The sequence below is a fragment of the Nannobrachium achirus genome, assembly GCF_963921795.1.
Source record: "Nannobrachium achirus genome assembly, chromosome: 19".
Lineage (NCBI taxonomy): Eukaryota > Metazoa > Chordata > Actinopteri > Myctophiformes > Myctophidae > Nannobrachium > Nannobrachium achirus.
In genome coordinates this window covers 14,849,402-14,863,647 of record NC_137826.1, presented here as the reverse complement: position 1 = coordinate 14,863,647, position 14,246 = coordinate 14,849,402, and the positions used below count along the sequence as shown (strand labels likewise).

The 14,246-nt window shown below is 40.2% G+C and overlaps 1 protein-coding gene across 1 annotated transcript; it reads left to right on the top strand.

Moving 5' to 3' along the window:
- Positions 1 to 519: 519 nt before the first annotated feature.
- Positions 520 to 13,835, top strand: zpld1a (zona pellucida-like domain containing 1a; the record flags this gene model as incomplete). The annotated part of the gene is made up of 10 exons (XM_080748809.1): positions 520 to 628; positions 1,250 to 1,470; positions 2,847 to 3,028; positions 3,832 to 3,904; positions 5,488 to 5,585; positions 9,349 to 9,429; positions 9,994 to 10,165; positions 11,229 to 11,331; positions 12,532 to 12,561; positions 13,657 to 13,835. Exons 1-10 carry the CDS (start codon positions 523 to 525, stop codon positions 13,833 to 13,835), a joined length of 1,245 nt encoding a protein of 414 aa, XP_080604935.1. The 5' UTR covers positions 520 to 522.
- Between the last annotated feature and the right edge of the window lie 411 nt (positions 13,836 to 14,246).

Below are 14,246 nucleotides of genomic sequence, written 5' to 3'. Positions count from 1 at the left end.
TCGCCGGCATTCAGGATCCAGGGTGAGTAGCATGGTAGCCACGAATCATTCTAGTGCAAATTGACTCGTTTAATTTAACTGTTTCCTCGCAACGGCAATGCTTATCTGTGATTGACAATTATCTGATTATGCTCTTTCACAAAACAAAGAGATGCACACAAGGAGATAAGCCTTTATATTTTAGTAATGACAGTAGTTGTCTGTTAAGTATTGTTACTTTGATGCCGTGATTGCTGGTATTTTCAAATGTCATTCATTTGGACATTTTACAGTTTTGGTGCTGTGGGAGAGGCTTTAAAACATTTCTTTGGGAAACTAGCATGAGATTTGCTCAGTTCTTCTGAGGAATAATATGCAAAAATATGCAAAACATTATTACAACAATACCAAATGATGATGTTGTCTTGTTTTATTTCCATATGCTGGCAGTCAGATTATATCTTAGGGTGAACTACATGAACTTGAATATGAAATATTAAATGCATAACTGATATAATTCTTTATTCTCTTTCAGGTGCTGAAATGGAACATATATTTTTGATTCTTTTGCTGTTTTTTAAGGCCCTATCAGTTGGAGCTCAGTTCAATGGATACAACTGTGATGCCAACTTCCACAGTCGCTTCCCTGGTGAGGAACTATGGATTATATATATATATATATATATATATATATATATATATATACTTTTTATAATCAACGCCGGGGATTTATTCATGAAAAAAGTTTCATAATCTTTAAAAGGGTAAAGTCCAATTGGCTAATTTTTCATATTTTTTATCTACCAGCTCACAACTTATCACGCACTGTGAGCTTGTAAATGGTCTATTTTCCATTTTTTTCTACTATTTCTTAATTAAATCCATAATAATTTGCCCAAAAGAGGAATGTGTGGGTTAACCCATTCAATATGGGAAAGCATTTGTGCTATTTTAGTTTTTAGCTAGGTGAATATGTACTGTATACAGTAGCAACATATGTTTTTTTTCAGAGAACTGTTAGGATTTAGAAGGAGTTTTTAGAATCCGCCTCAGGTATTTGTTAAATTGCTGTTAAGCACATCTGTGGAAGTTTGAATTGAACTTTTGTCATACTAAACAAATTGTTTTATAATAATAAGGCAGAGTACCTCAGTCTCTCATGCAATTAAGAGACTGAGGTACTCGTATCTGTATCATATTTTATTTAGTGATGTGACAGCGTGCAGTGATACCCATGGCCTGTGCATTATGTTTGTGTTGTCTGTGGTAGCGGAGCGGGACATCAGCGTGTACTGCGGTGTGCAGACAATCACGCTCAAGATCAACTTCTGCCCGGTGCTCTTCTCCGGCTACACTGACACCGACCTGGCCCTCAATGGTCGCCATGGTGATGCCCACTGCCGTGGATTCATCAACAACAACACTTTCCCCACGGTTGTGCTCTTCAGCATCAGCCTGGCATCACTGGAGACCTGCGGCAATGCCCTAGTGGTACGAAGAAGGGAGTAAATGCAATTTAATAATATAGTAATGTTATTTTTTCATTTTCTTTTTCGTGTGTTAACCTTGTATATTAATCTTACAAATTAGAAAACGTAGTCTACTTAGTTAACGATTCCCATTGCCTACAAAAGTCAATTGACAGTGAATTCACTCACTTGCAAAAGGGCCAAGCATGAATATTGATTCCATCAGTCGTTATGACAACTGATTCCTCTCCACACATTTGTGTTGTACCCTACTGACTGGGAGGACGTGGAGCCTTCGTCCTATTCCTCCCGCCCAACACTCCCTGCTGACAGGTTCTGCCACAGCCTGTAGGAATACGTGCAGTGAACAATTATCACCTTCCCCACCCGGCTTCCCTTCCCCCGAACACAGGCCAATTTTGTTCGTAGACGTTCGACAAAGCCACCACAGTGGATTCTAACCCAGGACCTCTGCAGTGGTGGGCACTGGGCAGGCACTTTACCACTGCGCCACGCGAGCACTCACTACTTACTCGTCTTGACCAAAATGTATTGTGTGTTGCACACCAAAATTGAGTAGAGTTTTAGTGACATTGGCACGCTTCAATTATTCAAGTGTCATGGATTATTAGATAACTGTCTATCCACGAGTTTCCAACGCCCCATAGTGCATTGCGCAGACGTCTGTACCGAGCTTCCGGCGCCGATTTACAAGCTCACAACGGGTTGCATCTGCGACGCGACGTGAGCTTGTATGTCTGCTGTTAAACCCGGAAGTTTGGTCCCGATAGTCTCCAGTAAACTCCCGCGGAAACTTGTGGATAAAAGTAATACATTTTACATAGGAAGCACAGAAAATGACTGAGACCAAAAGCTTTTAAAACAACAAAGATAACTCTTTCAACAACAAAGATAAGATCTGACACTTGACACATTTTCCTGGCTCTTACTCTAAACTTGCACTTTGTAAGCCACTCTGGATAAGAGCGTCTGCTTAATGCCTAAACTGTAACTGTAATTTGTACTGGCTACTTCACTTCATACTTTGATGGTGACAAGTGGATGTGGGAAACAATCATGGTGATTGTCTGCTCTTGGAAAATGTATTTTCTTTTCTTTTTTCTTTCTTAAGAAAAGGGAGCGTTTACTTTAAAGAGCACCTTTAGCAAATGTTTAGTTTTTCTTCCCCCCCATTGTGTGATGAGCGACGAGTTGGACTGAGCAGGATGGTTTGTGTGGAAGTTGGATGCTCAGATAAGAGGATTAGGAAGGCGCATTAGTATACTGAATAGTTTGAGTGATGTTATCGACCGTCATTCTGTCTGATAAGGATAAAATAATAGCGGGGATTGGCTGGGATGGGATGGGTATTGCTCACAGTGCTGTGGTTTGTTGCAGGTCTCCTCCGGTCATGGACCCAACGCCTATGGGAACCTGTCACTGGTGCAGATAGGGAACGTGTCGGGGTACATCGATACGCCAGATCCTCCCACCATTATCAGCTACCTGCCCGGTCTGCTTTACAAGTTCAGCTGTAGCTACCCTCTGGAGTACCTGGTCAACAATACACAGCTTGCCTCGTAAGTCATTTATACAGGGTTCCCACGCAGTGTTGTTTTTGACAGCAAATTTTGATTTAGTTTTAGTCATAGTCTTTTGAATAAAATGTCTTTTAGTTTTAGTCATAATTTAGTCACCTGAAAAGTTTTAGTTTTAGTCTAATTTTAGTCGACTAAATATCATAAGATTTTAGGCGACTAAATCTACAGTAATTAGTCAACTAAAATGTATTTTGGCAGGCCTTGATGACATGGTAATGGCTGATTTTACACTTGGTTGCGTGATGAAAATAGCTGATCTGTGAGCTTGTAGATAGGCTATTTTCAGCATGCAACACCTGAGAGCAACCAAACATAAAATGACTGTCCCTCCCTAACGTTTTAGTCTAGTTTTTATTTTGTTGACGAAATTGTCAATATATTTAGTCTTAGTTTTAGGCATCACAGATTAGTTTTTATTTAGTTTTCATTTTGTTTTCGTCAGTGAAAAAAACACAGTCGACAATTATTTTTCGTCATAGTTTTAGTCGACAAAATCAACACTGTTCCCACGGTCATGAAATTCCTGGAAATATTTTGAAATTAGAAAAATATTTTTCCAGTACTGGAAAAGTTTTGGAATTGATCAAGGGTCCTGGAAGGTCCTGGAAAAAATAGCTATGCATTGTCTTTGGTTATTGATTTTGTTAATACCTCTGAAATGACAAATTAAACATTGGCCAAATTGTCAAATATAAGACACAGAGAACTGTTTAGAAGACATTTTGTGGAATCGGCCCATGCAGGGAATAAAGGAAGTCTGACTTTTTGATTTTGTATTAAAGGTCGGCTGCTGCAATCTCAGTGAAGGACAGCAATGGTACTTTCATCAGCACACTGAATCTACTGCTTTACAATGTAAGTTCATATTACCTATACATATATTACTACTGCATTGAAAGTTCAATCTATATTCATATTAGGAGGGTTGTAATCACTCTCATATATTTATTATTTACTGGCTACAATGATTTGAAACTCCGAAACTGCATACAAAACTACAAATAATATATACATTGTAGGAGAAGTAGTATGTTCTGCATCTACAATTGTAACATTAATGGAAATCATTGGAATGTACAGTCTTGTAGTGGAATTTACATTACAAGTAGAAGTCCTCTCTTTTTTTCCCCCCATCTACACATTGCCAAAAACAGATGATCCAATGTGAGTTTGCAGATTGGCTATTTTTGGCGAATATTCAGAATAATGGTTAATAGCTCACAACCATTATTCATTTCAAGCTCCACAGAAAATTAACTGACACTTTTTGATTAAATACTCTAAATGGGCTTATTCAGAAATTAATCAATGTGCTGCAATGCACTATTTGCAGTGATAATGAACAAATCATCATGCTGTGACATTTAGTATGTGGTTGCATAGCATACAGTGGTGTAAAGTAACTAAGTACATTTACTCAATTACTGTACTTAATTTTGAGGTACTTTTACTTTACTGGATTATTTCCAAATTTCAATACGTTTACTTCTACTCCACTACATCTCACTGATCTCAGAGGCAAATATTGTATATATTTGAAAACTTGAAATGGGACATTCTGCATAATGAACATTACTTTTGGTAATTTAATACATTTTGATGCCAATACTTTTGTACTTTTACTCAAGTACATTTTGAATTCCGGACTTGTAAGAGAGTATTTCTACATTGCAGTATTGATACTTTTACTTAAGTAAAACATGTGTAGGGCTGTCACGATATGACATTTTACATGACGATTAATTGTCACTCAAATAATTGCGATTAACGATTTAATTGTGTTTTTGTCGTTGATAATTACATTTCTGTTTGGCTTTTAGGCTTTGAAGTTGCACGTGGCAGATAAGACACATGACCTAAATATACAAAGAAATAATGGACATATTTGACAACTTTCTACTTAAAAAATAACATTGATAGTGGAAATAGCCGATCTACAAGCTCACAACGCGTCGCGATGCGACGCGTTGTGAGCTTGTAGATCTGCTATTTCCACTATTTTTGAGCGGTGGTCACACCGTCTCCATAGCGTGGCCGTGTGTGTAGGTATGTATGTTTGTTTGTTTGTTTGTATGTATGTATGTATGTATGTATGTGGGTGGGTCTGTATGTAGCCTCAAGTGGTGTAGTACCTTTTATGACCACATATGTTAAGGGAGGGGCGCTGTTTTCAGGCCAGGCCAGGCCAGGCACACACGCACACACACACACACACACACACACACACAGGGGGGGGGGGCGGGGGGAGATAAACCACCGCTCAGTTCACACGGGTGTGATTTTTACTTATATATGAAACACTTTCAACATTCACGATTATGAAGATTATGAAAAATAATTGCGATTATGTAAAATAATTGCGATTAGACGATTATGTAATAATTGTGACAGCCCTAAACATGTGAGTACTTTTTTCCACCACTGGTTGCGTGCTGTAGGACTCGTCGTACGTGCAGCAGCTGTCCATACCCATGGCAGGCCTCACACTGAAGACCAGGGTGTTTGCAGCCGTTAAAGCCTCCAACCTGGATCGAAGGTATGTGCAAACTATTGAATCTGAGTGATTTGAGTGGAATCTGCAGTGTAATCATCAAAATATGTTGTTTTGACACTCCAGCCTCTCTAGTCCAGGGGTTTTCAAAGTGGGTGACGGGGCACCCTGGGGTGCCGCGACACCAGTCCAGGGGTGCCGCGAGATCATTTGATAATAGTCAGAATTTATTTGGACACTTGAAAATATATATTTAGTATCATTTTAAACTTGAAATACAACATTATTTTCAGTCAGTTCTAACCAAACTGTCTATTATGTCAACGTTTTCCTTGCAACATAATATAAGGTGCCGGGAGTGAAAATTAGGAATATAATTTAGGGGCGCTTCGGATGAAAGATACATTTCTAGGGGTGCCTTGAGCCCCAAAAGTTTAGGAACCCCCTGCTCTAGTCTATCCAGTGTCAAGTGGTAAGTTTCAGTTTTCCCAGTTTTATAATTTACTGAATGGTAAAACCTGACTGCAGCGCTGCTGTCTGCCACTTTGTCCACTGTGTAATAGTCTTCTTCTATGCAAATGTGTAATACCATTACAAAACTTAAAGGAGTCACGCTCTGATATCTAACATTTTAATATGAATCACCAACGTTTCAACAGATTAAGCTTCACATCAAGCATTTACAACAGGTCCATCACATATAGGTCATTCAACACACAGGTGAAACAAGCAATAGCGCGCTCAGTGACAAACTTTGGAAGCCAATATTAGCCAATTAGGATGGAATATGAAATATCAGACGGATCGGACTTGATCACATGACTATAGAGATACAGTGTACCAATTTGCATGATTTTTGGATAAAATCTCAAGGAATAATAGGAAAAAATGTGTTTTACATAAGTCGGCCTCCTGGTGGTGCTATAAAAGGCTGATGTGAAAAATGCAGGGAAAGGGTTTTTCCTTGGCCTCTAGGGAGTGCGCTTACAAAGTTTGAAACTGATCGGTAGAGTTATAGGTAAAACCACAAATCGGCCTGTTATAGCGCCACCATGAGGCTGATTTAAAAAAAATTAAGTGGCATTTCTTCCTTGACCTAGTGGGAACGTGTGTGCGCGATTTCATGATAATTGCACTTTGCGTTTGGGATTTGAGGCATTTTGTTCAAAACGGCTCAATCATACAAATTTTGGAAGCCAATCTTAGCCAATCAGGATGGAATATGCAAAATCGGACAGATCCGTGTCGATCACATGACTGTCGAGATACTGCCTACCGATTTGTAGGATTTTTGGATGAAATCTGTAAGAGTAGTGCACAGAAATGTGTTTTGCGAACATCGGCCACTAGGTGGCGCTAGAAAAGGCCCATGAAAAATTTAGGGCAGAGGTTCTAGATTGGCATCCAGGGAATGTGTGTGCTCACTTTGGCAGCGACCGGGCCAACGGCGACTGAGATTAGCTGCACACAAACTGCGAGGAAACACGGACGGACGCACGGACGCACGGACACACAGACACACGGACGGACGAAGGGGAAAACATACTCTCCCCCATGCCTTCGGCTGGTGGAGACAATAATGTCAAAGGGAATCCCAAGGCAAGGCAATCAATGTATCTGTGGCACAGAATATCAAATTGAGGCCAATGATCCTACGTATAAGGATATGTAGTTCAGCAGTTCCCAAACCTTTTAACTAGAGGCCCAAAAGAGAAATTTGATGTCCAAACTACAAACTTAAGCCCTATTTAATAGTAAACCTAGCCAATCTACAAGCTCTTGTAGCCTCTAGACCTGATATTTTCCCTATTTATTTAAACCATTCATGGATTTATTTTCCCCTTCTTTTTTAATTTATTAAATTATTTTGAAAAAAGCGTATTTTGTTTTCTGAAAGTGTAAATTGATATACAAGCTCACAGCGTGGCACCGAGTGCCGCGCTGCAAGCTTGTAGATCTGCTATTTTAGAAAAATCATGACAATTTGTGCAAATCTTTGAATAACTAATTTTTAAAGTGAACATTTGTAACTCAAATATTTGCTTCTGGGGGGTCCCTGATATAAAATATTTTGAGACGGGGGTCGGCGGTCAAATACATATAATTCTAGGGGTCCTTGACATGAAAGAGTTTGAGAACCACTGACATAGAAACGTGTGTTTTTCAAAAAAACCTTAGAAGGAATGTTCAAGATTTTTCAAAAATAGCAGATCTACAAGCTTGCAGCCGCGATGTGAGCTTGTAGATCTGCTATTTTTTTATAGTTAAAGCATAAAATAATACGCAATAATGCGTACCCAATCTAAATTTGTATCTTTATCTTTATCTTTATAGTGCCTGGTGGGAATGACACTTAAGTCTAAAACAATTGCATTACAGTGTGCAGTTATACTGAGCACAAGACTTGTATTTATTATTGCCATGTGTTATATAAGTAAGTACACATTTCCTTTGCAGAGTAACAGAAAGGAGAGACAAATCAGATTGTAAAGTGGCATAGGGAGCCGCCCCATCCTACCAAACTCAGTGTGCTATTTCTGCTCTCAGTAAAGCAATAAGTAGGACAGTGAGATGACGCATTCTTTGACAGAATGCAGATGAAGAATGATACCACTGGCCTAGATTATTTGGCTGGGTTCCATATACGGACGGTCGGACGCACAAGTGAAGTCAATTTAGAGCCATATCTGCTTTTGACACATCTGTGAGGAATAATATTGTGCCGTGATGCCAAATCATTCTCAGCTTTGGCATCCAAAACATAATGTGACATAATAATTCTGTCTTACGTCACATGTGACCCGACTGTGTTCTGTTGTGTTCTGTTGCTGATGACACACTGTGGGCAGGCCTGTGATTTGACAGTGAAACAACAACCAGCCAGGCCTGGTCTTCTTAGCCCGGATAACCTTAGATAGCCCCCCTTCCCCCCTTCCTGCTAAATTCACTGTTTCTGTCGTCTTCATATGAGATGTGTGTCCAATTTCAAGTTCAACGGGTCCACTAGAACAGAAGCAACAAAGGGCGCCAAACTGCATTACACACAAGGACACACAGTATGAACAGAAATACATACTGTACAGCATATTGTACAGAAATGTATATTGTACCGTATACGCCTAATTTTACAGTCACTTTTTTTGTCCGTGTCTTCAAATTACCGTTGCCTTGTTGTAGCCATGCAGAGACTTACTATGAGATGTTTCCTATGTTTTGTTTTTAATTATTATTATTTCAAAACATAAAAAAAAAAAAAAAAAAAAAGAATAATAAAAAATATTCTTTCAGTAATTTCATGAATAAATCAAAGGAAAAAAGAAAAAAAAGAATAACCAAAGAAATTCCATAAATTAGAAAACAAATCCACAAGCTCTTTTTGCGCCGCATTGTGAGCTTGTAGATCTGCTACAGCAAGGGTCTTCAACAGGGGGTCCGGGACACCTAGGGGGTCCTCAGTTACTACAGGGGGTCCTCCAAATCTTTGAGTGATAGAAATGAGTTTTTCTCCTTTTTTTATAATGACCACTTGAACCCTAGTGTCCATATTCGGAGAACTTTAGCCAAAAATAGCAGATCTACAAGCTCACAACGCCTCGCAGCGCAAGTCTCTGCATGGCTATAGCAGAGCTTTGGTGTAGAGGGGGAAAAGTACAGAGTGAACGGTCAAGTTTATTAAGTATTGACGGTTCAAGTGGTTAAATATCTGAAAACACAAATTGACATGAATCCAAAACCACTGGTATATTCACGTGATTGCGCCTACAGTACATTAATGACCCTGAAATCTGACTTTTTTTTAATCAAATAGATGGAATGTGCTCATGGACTACTGTTACACCACTCCCTCTGGAAACCCCACTGATGACCTCCGATACGACCTTTTCTTTAGGTAACCAATACCTTTGAGTAATATCTTTGAGTTTGTATTAGGGCATTAACGAAAAAGTCGACAAGTCGACTCAGTCGACTTCATTACACAAGTCGACTCCCACCAGAGAAAGTTGAAAGAAAAAAAAAAAAGAAAAAAAAAAAAATATATATATATATATATATATATATGTATATATATATATACATTCTATCTACATGTAGATCGGCTATTTTCACAATTTCTGCCTCTATATATTTGACAATTTGGCCAATGTTTAATTTGCCATTTTAGAGGTATTAAAAAGTCCTTTAATTGGCACTTTAGAAATGTGCAGATACCCTCTATACACTTAAACTTGATGTTGGTTTGTTTACAGTTGAGTGAGAAAACAATGTTTCACATTAAGTTAATCATCTGGGGACCCCCCCAAAATCATGTGTGATGTGATGCCGCCATCAAACGATAAAGTCGACTTCAACTCAACTTTTTACTGAGTCGAGTCGACTTGGAAAAATAGTTTGTTTGCATTTTTCAGATGCTGCTTTCCGATCATAATGTGTGTATGTTTCTGTCCTGAGGTAGCTGTGAAAAAGACCCACAGACGACCGTCTTTGAGAATGGCAAGAGCCAAATGGGACGATTCGCCTTCGAAGTGTTCCGCTTTGTCAAACACAAAAACCAGAAGATGTCCACCGTCTTTCTGCACTGCGTCACCAAGCTGTGCCGAGCGGATGATTGTCCACTGCTCATGCCGGTGAGACCTAATCATCAAGCCATCAGGGGGATGTGAGGGGCGTCACAAGGGGGGACAGTGAGAATGAGTTACTAGGGCCCAAGGTGGAGGGGCCGTATTAGTGCTGGACACACATTATCTACCAGTGAGCAGTCGGTATGTTCTCTTGCTCCTTCTCAAGCCACTAACCGACTCACTTCAACGTCGTTCAAGTGGAAAAACACAAAACCTGCATGTATGATATAGGTTTCAATCTATAGGAGGACACATAGAGTATAACACATACTTTAACTATTGAAAAATAGCAGATATACAAGCTCACAGAGTGCCACGCTGTGAGCACTCAACCGCCCTGTCTTTGTACCCAGGGCCCAGAATTTGGTGTGACACCCCTGCCCACAAGGCCCAATTTATACTTCAGCGTACAATGATGCACATCATGATTTTACCTGATAAATCTGTTCTTTTTGGCGAGTGACACCATTGTGCAACAAAGTATAAACTGGTCCCAATGTCACTGTCAACTGACCAAGCAGCACTGATGGCTGTCAAAATGGACCCAGTCTCTATTGTCCTTTTCATGGCAATATTGTCATTATTAATTGCCTCTACAGAGCCATATTACACAATTACATGTTGTTTATTGGTAGCCAACTATGCCTCTCAACACAAAGTAATCAGCCAAGTTACAATGGCATGGAGCCAGATTTGATCAAATAATGTAGTATTATATGTGTGCTATCTCAAAAAGAGAGAATGAGACAATATAAACAGAGAATTTCATACTTTATAATGTGATGAAATTTAAATGTATTAACATAACATCAGTAATAGACTAGCATCAGTTCCTTAGAAAGGAATGGATTCACAGTATTAGTGCTGGACTGGGCACACATTATCTACCAGTGAGCTGTCAGTATATTCTCTTGCTCCTTCTCAAGCCACTAACCGAGTCACTTCAACGTCGTTCAAGTGGAAAAACACAAAACCTGCTGTGTATGATATAGGTTTCAATCTATAGGAGGAGCCTACATTCACATACAGCATAACACATGTTATGTATATATCTCTATTGTCTCCACAGATCTGTGGTAGCAGGAAAAAAAGAGACATCCCAGAGCATACGGAATCGACATCTGCGTCTGGAAATGCTGTCATTACTGCGGGGCCTATAATCACACGGAGTGGTATGGTTCTATGAAGACCGTGGTTCTCAAAGTGCATTCCAGGGACTTTGTGGGTTCCTTTAGGGGGCTCTAAATTGACCCTTACACGTCTGTAACTCTGACAGTGTACAAATGGAACCAAATGAACCCTAACGGGTTCATTTGGTTCCATTTGTACATTGTCAGAGTTAAGGGGGAGACCTTGACATTTGAAAGTTTGAGAAACACTGCTATAAGATGTAACTCACTGTCGGGTGCCCAAAACTGTCACTGGATAGATCCAGTGTAGTTATTATTAGTCCACAAGCTCCTGTCAATACTTTTCATTGGTTCACTATTCATAAAACCTTCCGATAGACATAACCACTTTCACTTGAAAAACATTTCAAAAATAGCAACGAGTAGCCGATGTATAAGCTCACAACATGTCGCATTACACCATAAAAAAAAATAAGGAGGTACAATGTTTCTTGCCCGACAACAAGGATATTCTTTTTTCGTTTACACTGAATGCATTTCTCCATCTTCATCACACCAGAACACTAAACCAGAGCAGCAGCAGCTCCTCCTGTTACTGTTATAAATCTCTCAGCACAGATTCTGTCTGAGATGCGATGTCTTTGAACTGAAACCTGAAACGTCACAGTGCAGTAATCTGTCACGGTCCCTCCTTTAACCTTTAAACAGTGGAAAATTATACTGTCATACTCTTCCAGTGCTGCTCGGCTCTTGCCCTTCGCATTTCTTTATATCGTCACTGTCGGGCAGAAAACCTGTATCTCCAAGTTTCAAATTTGTATGTTTTTTCGCGAAGTAAAGCCCTGCTTCATCAGACAAGGCCGTTGCACAAAAGTAGTGAAAACAGCAGATCTACAAGCACACAACGCCTCGCGGTGTGCTTGTAGATCGGCTGTTTTCACTAGTTTAGTTAATTTTTCGTTTAAATATAAAAACAAACGGTTTTGGACATACAAGGTTTCCACCCAACAACGACTATATCATTTATTTAGGGTGAGTTTTCTGAGGTATAATATCCGATTGTATATCATTATAAGGCTTTAGTCTTGTAAAACTGAATAGGGTGATGGTGAAAGAGTCTTCAGCTGACTTGGGCAGATACTGTTTTAGCCTTTCATCAAGTGCCTATGGGCATCCTGTTGACTCATACTGTGTTCTGGGATGATCTTTATTACACGTAATTGAACTTATTGTCTTTTACAGACGACACACCAACCAACAATTCACAACTGGGTAAGCATTTTAATGACATTATACTGTAATCTTCTTATCTTTGCCAGAGATTGTTATTGCCCCTGTTTGTTTGTGTAGGCCTGTATGTCTGTTGGCATCAAACCTTGCATGCACACTCCCAGTAGACCAAGAACGACACACAGCAAAGGTAGTCGGGATCGGGACTCGAACCAGCAACATGCTGTCAGGCTACACTGAGCCTATGTGGTATGCGCCTGGACCGGTAGGCCAGCAGGCGCCCCAACTTTAAACCTTTTCTAATCTGCCTCATGGTTGAGCTTTGTGTTTTGGCCTATAACTCTTGAACTGTAGGCCATTCTCCATTTCTGCCTTGCAGATTTCCATAATTCTACAAATATAGCATAGCAATCCACCCCAAATTGGAATCCCACAATAAGAAGCCTCTGTAAAGTGCATCCTCCAAAACTGTCGCTTCTGGTTATAGTGGTGCCAAAATGTGAACGTTTTCGTTAACTAGTCATGTGCCCGGAGGGTGTGCACAGTATATGAGAGATTGTTGTCCTCCTATGCCCAGAAGTAATGTTGGAGTGGCCGTTGGGAAGATCTTTATGCCCATATATGGTGTTTCATGTTGGAGTGCTCGTTGGGCAGATCTTTATGCCCATACATGGTGCTCCGTGTCCAGGCTAGTCTGTGATGTCAGTACTATGACCTCAGAGTATGACGTCTGATGTCAGCATGCTCATCTCCAAATGTAGGCATGCGGCTGTTACCATGGTGGCGACACTGTTTAGTATCAGTGATTGTTTCAGCATGCGGATGTTATACTCATCTCCAAATTTGGGCATTGTTTCAGCATTCGGCTGTTACCATGTTTAGTATCAGTGATGTCAGCATGCCGACAGCCGGTCAGACGGCAGACAGACATTTAGTAAATCCAAGCCATGACTTATCCAGCCCTGAGATATGTCCCCTGCGGCGTGCCCTTTTCTAATTCTTAGTTTATACATTATTTACAAATAGGTTCATGAATAATATATATATGTTTGTACTGTACAGTCTCTGAGTTAAATTAACACTACAGCGTATTCACAGACGGAATCTCTTTGAACAGAATGCTCTTTTTCTTTCCAGGCCAGCTGAGCACTCCGGGCTTTCGCATGAACACAGTGACCAGTGCACTCCTCTCGGGCGTGATTATCCTGGCCGTCATGAGCGTGTGCTTCTTCATCTTCTCCCTCACCCTCCTCAAAGGCAAGAGTGCAGCCTCCTCCAGCACCCTCTCAGGGGTCCGTAACCCGGCCTTCAACTGACCCACCGCCTCACAAGCACATTATACTAAAGCCCGATGTATGCCCTATTGTATGACGGTGTTGCACACCAGAAATAGCAGATGTACAAGCTCACAATGTGTCGCATTCGTGACGTGCTGTGAGCTTGTACGTCAGGCCATTTACGGTGCATGACACCGTTGTAAGACTAAGTATGAATCAGGCACGACTCTATGGAAAATACCAAGAAAAGGCGAGAACATGGCGATACAGTATGTGACATTTGAGCATGTGTATTGATTTAAAAGCAGACACAAAGCCTACGATTTTAGTTAGATAACGTTGACAGCTTTGCACAATGTGCATTAGTGTAGGTCCAGACGTGCTACGTGTATTGTACGGTGATTATTTTGGTTGTTTTTTGCTCCAACCATGATGATGTGACAGACCAGA